The sequence below is a fragment of the Echinops telfairi genome, unplaced genomic scaffold (assembly GCF_000313985.2).
Source record: "Echinops telfairi isolate 266 unplaced genomic scaffold, ASM31398v2 ScPeMD7_18;HRSCAF=68, whole genome shotgun sequence".
Taxonomy (NCBI): Eukaryota; Metazoa; Chordata; class Mammalia; order Afrosoricida; family Tenrecidae; genus Echinops; species Echinops telfairi.
In genome coordinates this window covers 48,017,033-48,026,796 of record NW_022103915.1, presented here as the reverse complement: position 1 = coordinate 48,026,796, position 9,764 = coordinate 48,017,033, and the positions used below count along the sequence as shown (strand labels likewise).

At 35.5% G+C, this 9,764-nt stretch overlaps 1 protein-coding gene across 1 annotated transcript in view; it reads left to right on the top strand.

Moving 5' to 3' along the window:
- PSMA3 (proteasome 20S subunit alpha 3) overlaps positions 1-9,764 on the top strand; it is a 24,760-nt gene that overhangs the window by 10,584 nt on the left and 4,412 nt on the right. Inside the window, exons 3-7 of the mRNA XM_004698614.2 lie at positions 246-369; positions 2,124-2,225; positions 2,310-2,383; positions 4,636-4,708; positions 6,006-6,071. Of these exons, the coding sequence (XP_004698671.1) occupies positions 246-369; positions 2,124-2,225; positions 2,310-2,383; positions 4,636-4,708; positions 6,006-6,071 (439 nt within the window). The remainder of the gene's footprint in view (positions 1-245; positions 370-2,123; positions 2,226-2,309; positions 2,384-4,635; positions 4,709-6,005; positions 6,072-9,764) is intronic.

Sequence of the window (9,764 nt, the reverse complement as noted above, 5' to 3'; positions counted from 1 at the left end):
TATATGGATTGTGGTAAGAGTTGTATGAGCCCCTAATAAAATGATTAAAAAAAAATTGTTAAGTATATGAAAGTATTGTATATATTTTTACTTTCCTTTTTCATATATTTTTTCTATCAGTTGATATTAGTATAAAGTGCTTACATGCTTGTGAAAAATTAAATGGTAAAATTAATTTGTTTTTTAAAATTTAAGATTACGAAGTTTCTTTTACTTTAAGTTAAAATTATTTTTTCCTATTTTAGTACAGCTATTGGAATCCGGTGTAAAGATGGTGTTGTCTTTGGGGTAGAGAAATTAGTCCTCTCTAAACTTTATGAAGAAGGTTCCAACAAACGGCTTTTTAATGTTGATCGGCATGTTGGAATGGTAAGGTTACATGTGAAACTTCATTTTTGTCATCTTGTCCAATTTTTGTAATGTTGATCACTATGTTAGAATGGTAAAGTCATATCTAAAATAGTTGGAATATAATTCAGGGACCCATTTATTTCTTCATTACTTTGGCAGAAGCCTCTGGAAAGTGAACAGCCCCAAAAGTAATTCAGAGACATAATCAGAGAATTACTGGTTTTGAATAGTTTGTGTTATAATGAAAGATAGCATTTCATAACCTTTTATGAAAAAAAGTTGTGTGAAGTAAAAGGATGTGGGAGTGAGGAGTATGTTTAAAAAAGAGATCTTGGCAGCATAGATCACCATTGAAGGTATACAAGGCACTTCCAAAATTTCTTGATAAAATGGAATTGAAAAATAATGGAAATTTTCCATGAACTTTTTTGAAGCTCCCTTATACACTTGAAGACAGGACTCTCTAGGTTTTATTACATTCCTGTGGACATCACTGTCTTTCCGAAGATGCTTTCAGATAGAGGACACCTTTATTAGTAGTAAGGTGGGGTGCCAAGGAAACGTGTAATGAAAGGGGAAGTGACAAAAGAGGGAAAGTGAACACATCCTTTGAAATAGCGTTAACAGCATCACTGTCTTAAGTTATTTCATCTATCTAGTATCAACGCAATGACTTCCTTGGCCAGTTGCAAGCCAAGCTGCTTAATACATAAAATACACTACTGATAAATACTATTATACTTTCAAAAGTCTTTGGAAAAATTCCATAACTTTTTAATTCCACAACTTTATATTTTATAATTTTTAATTTCAATTTCTCACAAATATTTTTGAAGCTTGCTCTCATACACAGATTGGTGAATACTATATAGTAGGAGCTAATACCAATGAGGGAGAAAAATTAGAAATGGCTTTAACCTTATATATATAAATTTAGAAGTTATTTTACTCATACATAAAAGTAAAATGTGTTATACTTGACTGTTTACATAAATTATCTTTCAGTCTTGACAGCCCAGTGAGGTAAGTGTCAATCCCATTTTCCAGAGAATACAGAATGATAGGAGAATTCTTTATAGGAATTCCAAATTTATGGGTGTCTGAATTGATTAGAGAGCAACGGGTTTTTTGTTTTGGTGCTCATTTAACTTAGTATTTATATTTATGTCTTAGAACTTAGCTGTTTGAAACAAAAAACTTCAGTTTTTATCAACCAAAGTTAATGACTTATTGCTACGTGCCATCAAGTTAGCTTGACTCAGAAGTGACTGTGTAGAATAGAATCAAACACTCCCTGGTCCCGTGAAATCTTTCAGCCACTGGCGCAGCCATTGTGTCATCCTGTCTCAGTGAGGGTTGACACGTTGACCAAGCGCGATGCCTTTCACTCGGGTTCCTCCCAAGCCTGTTTAAAAACAGAGACAAACATAGACCTTGCTTCAAAGCAAGCCTCTGACTGTGCTTTGAAAACAATGATGTGTACTGTGTAACTTCTCAAATTTTGGAATTAGATTAGGTACTACCAACCTCATTTCATGTTTTACATTGATTTTTACACAGTATTTTTATCACAGGATTCACTTACTGCTTAGCTTTTCACAAGTATGCAATCAAAAAGAACAGCAATGTTAAAACAATGAAAGCTGCTTCCCTCAGACAAAATGAACCACTGAAATGATGATTCTTGTTAAATACTAAAAAAGTCTACGATAAATAATTGCATACTTTCTTGATTTGTGATAGGATTGCATGTATCGTTACTCTTCTTTCAGGCAGTAGCTGGCTTGTTGGCAGATGCTCGTTCTTTGGCAGACATAGCAAGAGAAGAAGCTTCCAACTTCAGATCAAACTTTGGCTATAACATTCCGCTCAAAGTAAGTTGTTAGCATGTTGAGAAGTCTTTTGAACAATGATAGAAATTTACCAGTGAGCTTTCTTTTTCTCCCTTCACTCCATAGCATCTTGCAGACAGAGTGTCCATGTATGTACATGCATATACACTCTACAGTGCTGTCAGACCTTTTGGCTGCAGGTAAGGAATTTTGTCTTATAGCCATATCTATAGTGTAAGTGTTTTTCCTAACATTTTACGGTCTTTTGCACCCTTAAAAATATTAACTATTAAGACAAGATTAAATAAAAGTATATTTACAAAAAATAACTTTGAATAAAGGAACTTTAGAGATATAAAGTGATGAGAATATATAGAAATTAATCTGATTATAATAAATTCTTTGGTGCTAGTCTCATTTCAGGAAACTGAGCTAATTTTAAATGTATTTGCCATTTTCATTATTAGGTAGCCAGATATATTTCAGTTACCTCCTTTTCATCTCATATACTTTAAGCACTTAAGTAAAATCTTCTTACATGGAGATTTCACTCCATGTACACTACATTTCAGAGTCCCAATTAGTTACTTTCTCTTTTTGTTGTTAAACTTGTCATGTTGTTTGTTTTGGGAGATAGAAACCAAAAATCCAAACTCACTGCCATCAAATTGATGCTGACTCATAGTTACTCTGTAGGACAGGATAGAACTGCCCCTGTGAGTTTTTGAGACTCTTAATGGAGTACAAAGCCCAGTCTTTCTCTCAAGTAGCACCTGGTATTTTGAACTGGTGACCTTGAGGTTAGCAGCCCAAATAGGAAGCACTCTTCCACCAGGGTTCCTAGAGATTTGGAATAAATATATACCGTATATATTGGTGTAGAAGCTGAGTTTTTCCAGCACATTTTTAATCCAGTTTTTGTGGTAAAATTAGGTACCATGGCTGGTTTTCAGGTTGGCTTATACTCAAGTATATATGGTAATTATTTTCAGATTAGATAGGTCATGACTCTAAATTTTTGTACAATTAAGTCATGTTTAGTGTGTAACACTTAGGTAATAACAATATTGGAAGATGTAACTTTCTCAGTAAGCATTTATTGAGCATACACTATGAGATTCACAGACATGAATAAGACCATGACTAATAAAATGTTAAAGATGAAATCATAATAAGGCATGTACCTTGTGTAGTGAGGGTACCAGTTAGGGAAAGACCTTTCTGAGAGGAAAGGAAAAGTGAGATGTAGGGAGGGTGATAAAGGTATTTCAAATGAAGGGGCTGATGTGAAACGGTATTTCAGGAGATGCAGAGGTTAAGTATATGTGGTGTGTAGAGTATAATGGTTAGAAATAATATTGAAGACTTTGGAAAGGCCCAGTGGAGAAGTACTGGTGGTGCAGCAGTTTTGAGATGAACTGTGATCCTCAGTTAGAGGTTTGAAACACCAATAGCTCTCAGGGAGTAAGACTGGGATTTCTACTCCAGTACAGTTATGGTCTTGGAAACGCACAGAGGGTTGCTGTGAGCATTGACTTGATGGCAGTGAGGTTTTTGGAAGGGGCAAGAGTACATGTAAATCTGCTTAAGGTGTTTCAACAGAACTTGAAATAACGTTGAAGGAGTTTAAACAATAAATGACAGATCTATGAAGAGTTTCAAAAAGCTAATGGACAATTCTACTTTTAAACTTTATTTTTTATTATCCTTATAAAGCCATGTATATCTGTTGTCATCATTATGTTTAAAATCCTTCAAAGTTAACTCAGGTTACGTTGAAACTCCTTAGTAGACACTATAAAAACTGAGTATCATAGTGCAGAAGATAGAGAGTAAATAGGGGTGGTATTGGACAGTTAGGCATTCCCCATCGTAAATGATAATAGGATCAGGTTGTTTTCTTTTATACTTTCAAGGCAAAATTTAAAAAAAAATTAAGTTTCAGAAAATTCAATTTGTAGGATCATTTGAAGCCTAATTTTAAACTTGCTGAGTATGGACCAGTTTGTATTAGTGGAGGAAGTTGGGGAGGTCGTCTAGAGAGTACTCCCAGTAGGGCGGGACGAGTTTGTAGATTCTGTTTAGTTAACTGGGAATTTTGTCCCTGTTGCTTTTTAAAAAAATGCTATATTCCTTTACTTATTGGACCCATTGTAGTCTCACTCTGCATTATAATTTACTTCTTTCTCAACAGTGTTAAGATACCAGGAACTTGAGTTTCAACCCTAGGCTTAATACTAAGCAAATAGAAAAAGCCACATGAATATTACAGATAACTATATCTACTTTTATTAATTGACACATTAAATGAAACCAGTTTTAGCCCCCAAAAATGTGTTTTAGTAATTTATACTCTAAATCGCATTTTCATGACAGTGTCCCCTACCCCCAACCCTCCCAACTTCAAGGTATTAAGAACGATGGCTTAAAGTCTTCATTTTCTTTTATGCAGTTTTATGTTAGGGTCTTACAGTACGAATGATGGTGCACAGCTCTACATGATTGATCCATCAGGTGTTTCTTACGTGAGTCATATTAAAACCATCTGAAATTCTAATTTTTCTATTTTAATAATATTATTTCATTAATACTTAAACCTCCTATTTGTGTTACATGGAGCTTCCTTAAAATTAGTCTTAAGGAATGTGTTTTTAGCATTAATAACATATTGCGTTCAAATTAGTTATTTATAGAAATGAGGCTATCAATATGAAAATTTGAATATGTGCTATTCCACTACTGTATAAGTAATATCTTCAAATGGAATATAGTATCTTTCCTCATAAAAAGTATTTTAAATAAAATTTTAGATGCTTTGTCTAACTTTTCTAAGTCTTGTTATTCTGAGATTTATATGGTACTAATTTTTGAACACTGAGCTTTTTAGTATTCAATCTTTATAACATCACTATATATAACATCTTTAATTAAAAAACAACTTGCATTGCGACCTCGGGCCATCCAGGCCTTTAGCTGACCCTGACAAAAAGGGAGTCTTGAAAAAAGAATAGAGACTGAGATGGATGGTTCTTTGTGGTAAGCCACAAAGAGGGGATTCTGAAAAGCAAAAGGTGCACCAGGCTTCTGTAACCTTCAACTTTGTCAATGGTCAAGAGGGAGAAAGCGCTAACAAGGCAAACCTTCCCAGGAGTTCTAGCAGATGTCATTGGCTAGAACTTCGTTGCATGTCCTGTTCAAACCAGTCCCTTGGCAAGAGACACAACACCTCCATAATAGCTTAGGCCGGGTAGAATCACCTCCCAGTCTGAGAACACGCTTAGAAGAATTTGGATGATGAACAAAATCTAATTTGGGTGAGATGACCAAGTGTGTGCTATACTTTCTCCCTCATAAAAAAAGGGGGAGGGGATATATCTACGACAGAAAGTTACTTTGAGTATAAAATGTTATACTTAAACCAGGTGAATATAAAGATAATATAAAATGTATTAAGTCAGTACCTGGCATGAAAAAACAAAACTTTACACCACCATAATAAGAAAAATGAGAACTTAAGAGCACTGGACTCAAGTTATTTTTCCTTCCCTCTCTCATTTCTTATTGCCACGTAGCTAAAATTTCTTATTTCCGCCTTTTCTCCCAAGTGTCTGTATCTCTTGAAGTGAGTATGATGATGATTTTCCTTTAGATTATACCTTTCTCTAAGACATCAAGACTTTTAGAAATTTTAATTTCCTTGAGGCTCATGGACATCATTGCAGTGTATTTCTCTGTACTTTTAACAACTCTTTATCCTTTAGAAATATTTATAGTATGATAGTGTATTAATTTAATTGGATAATTTATATAATTTTTTAATAGGGTTATTGGGGTTGTGCTATTGGTAAAGCGAGGCAAGCTGCAAAAACAGAAATTGAGAAGCTTCAGGTAATTCAAATTCACTGCTGAAATTTTGTTGTTACATCCCCATGCATTCGAGTTGGTGTTTAGAGCATTTTGAAGCTAAGTGTGTGGGAAAGTTGGTGCCACATGACTTACAGAGTTATGGAATGGATACCTTTATGGTTTTGGATGGACTGCTGTGACCTTCAATTCAGAAAATTACTTGAGGGCCTCAAAGATGTGGTGGGATAATTCCATGATCTTTAACTCCATTTGAAAAAAAAGAACTTTCTGAAGCCCCCTTGTATAAGTAACATTTTTCATACAACTACCAAATATCCTTGGAGCGTAGCCATAATCATTACAACCCCAAATTTGTTGCCTTAAAATTTTTGGTTAGTATCAGAGAGCCAATAGTACTAATGAAAAAATATATAGTACTTTTTCCTGTGTCATTTCTGTGTGAAACACAGATTTCATGAGTATCTATCTGATTGTGCCCCGGTGCTTACTGATTTTGTTTTGGTGTGAATCTATCAACTTACATTGAAATATCACGCTTCAACTATTTTAGGCACAAAACTTATCAAGGTTTTGGTAAATTACAATGTAATATAATTTCTTATACATTGAATATTAATGGAACCCTGATCAGGAATCGCTGAATTTAACCCTCATATAAAACCTGGACAATAGGACTTTGGCAATCACTTCCCAAGACCCATTCTAGTTCTGTTACTCATTTTTCCCTAATATATTTTTTAAATTGGTTTTATTAAGGCCTCATGTGTAAAGCACATTTGTACATTCATTGCCTTCATCATTCTTAAAACATTTCCTCTCCACTTAAGCCCCTGGCATCAGGTCATTTTTTTTCCCTCCCTCCCCACTCCCCCCTCCCTTATGTACCCTTGGTAATTTATAAATTATTGTCATATCTTGCCCTGTCCGACGTTTCCCTTCACCCACTTTTCTGTTGCCCATCTCCCAGGGAGGAGGTCACATGTAGATCCTTGTAATCGGTTCCCTCTTTCCAATCTACTCTCCCTCTACGCTCCTAGTATCATCACTCATACCACTGGTCCTGAAGGGCTCATCCGCCCTGGATTCCCCGTATTTCCAGTTCCTGTCTGTACCAGTGTACATCCTCTGGTCTAGCCAGACTTGCAAGGTAGAATTCAGATCATAATGGGGGGTGGGGGAATGGAGGAAGCATTTAGGAGTGTAGGAAAGTTGTATTTTTCATCGTTGCTACATCACACCCTGACTGGCTCGTCTCCTCCCCGAGACCCCTCTGGAAGGGCATGTCCAGTGGCCTACAAATGGGCTTTGGGTCTCCACTCCCCACCTCATTCACTATGGTAAGATTTTTTGTTCTGATGATGCCTTATATGGTACCTGATCCCTTCGACACCTCGTGATCACACAGGCTGGTGTGCTTCTTCCATGTGGGCTTTGTTGCTCCTGAGCTAGATGGCCGCTTGTTTACCTTCAAGCCTTTAAGATCCCAGACGCTATATCTTTTGATAGCCGGGCACCATCAGCTTTCTTCACTCTCCCTCATATTAGATCAGTTCACTAACCTTTAAATGGTTGAATCCTAGATGAGGGGTAGCATAAATTATTACTAGCTAAAATTAAGAACTAGCTATTTTGATTGAGGAATACCCAATGACAAACATTAGGGCAACAAACTTGGCAGATGCCCCCTTTCCTAAATTTTGTTGGAACACAGCCATATTTAGTCTATTGCACTATAGTGGCACAGCTAGCTAGTTGCAAGGCTAGCTCTGCAGCACCGCACTACCCTTACTTCCCTTCTGGGGTCTGTATAATGAATTAACTTAGAAACTTCATATAAGATGCATAAATATGCCATTGAAAATGTTTTCAACTTTAATGTTCAGGCTATAATTAGAAATTTAAATAAGTTTGCCTTTCTGAGATGCAATTAATTTACTATAGAATTTAAGTAATGCTCTTTCACTTCTATTTATCCCTAATTTAACATGAACAAGTCAAAAGAAATGAAAATAACATCTCTCCATTTGTTATATTTTCCTACAGTTCCATCCATTTCTTTATAGGCTTTTCCTCCCAGAGTTGCAAGCACCATGATATCCTATGCCTAAATACGTCCATATACTACTTATTATCACAAGTATGATATCATGGAGTAAATCCATAATGAAATTTCTTTAGTAATCTCAGAGTGTCATTTGTAGCAATCACACAGTCACGGTTACATATTGAATTTGATTTTAAAGAGCTTTCAAAATTTCAGATTTCTCCTCACCCTCCTACACAATGTTAGGTTTTTGGAAACTTTATGGCAGCTGAATTTGTCCGTTTCCTAAAAAGTAGAAATTCTTAAATGTAAAACTCAATTGTTTTTTTGTTTTTGTTGTTCTTCATGTGATTGTGTGGGCACAGGTTTAAGTATTAGGATTTCTAAATTTCAAAAGTATAATATATAGGTCTAGTTGAGAAACAGACAGAGCCTTGGTGCCTAGTTGGGATGCTAACCACAAAGTCAGAAGTTTGAAACCAACAGCTGTTCTTCAGGACAAAGATGAGGCTTGTTACACTCTTGTAGATTTATTCTCTAGAAAATCACAGGGGCGGTTCCACCCTGTCCTATTGGGTTGCTATGAATCAGAATCATAATGGTAGAGTTGGGGTTTTTTTGATTTTAGTTCGGAGATTAGAACTAGTTGCAATACCAAAAAAGTATATACCGATAGTCATTATCTTCATTTCCCGAACACCATACAGAGAAAGCATACCTAAAACATGAATGTCAGTTTGCGCATGCATTGTTTTGATCATGTTCTGGTTAAAAAATGCACATATCATATATACAAAAATAACTGCTTTGTTAACTAATACCTACAGAATACACATTCCATTGAGCCAGATAATTGAAGTCAAAATTTTCTAGTCTGAATTCCAAATATCCACTTAACGGAACATTGAATCACTTTTAATAAACGAACAAGTTTTTAGGTTTCAAGTTTTTATATTACAAATACCTTAATCAAAACTTCATAATTTGCTTGCAATTTACTTAGATTGATTACAAAGGGGGAAAAAAGTGTTTTCTGAAAACTTTTGCAATTTGTTTCGGCCCATGAATAGATTGCTTGAGGGCTTTGGATTTTGTTTTGTTTTCACAATCCATACATAGGTTCATTGTGTCAAGCACATTTGTACATTTGTGCCATCATCATTCTCAAAACATTCACTTTTCTACTTGAGTCCTTGGTATCAGCTCATTTTTTCCCCCTCCTTCTCCCATGAACCCTTGATTATTTATAAATTATTTTGTAATATCTTACACTGTCCAACATCTCCCTTCATCCACTTTTGTTTTCCGACCCCCAGGGAGGGGCTTATATGTAGAGCCTTGTGATCAGTTCCTCCTTTCTACCTCACCTTCCCTCCACCCTCCTGATATCCACCACTCTCACCACTGGTCATGGGGGTGGGCTGGGGAAGCGGCGTTTCATTTGTCCTGGATTCCCTGTTTACAATTCCTATTTGTACCAGTGTACATTGTCTGGTCTAGGAGGGCTTTATATTTTTATAAGTTTTAATACTTATCAAATATTTTCTGGCATTTAGGGAATGAATGTCCACAATACCAATTTGATAACAATTTTAACACTAAACTGTGAGTTAGAAAGCTTCAATTCTTTTAAGTTTACTTTCCCTGGTCTTACATCTGAGAAAAAAAAA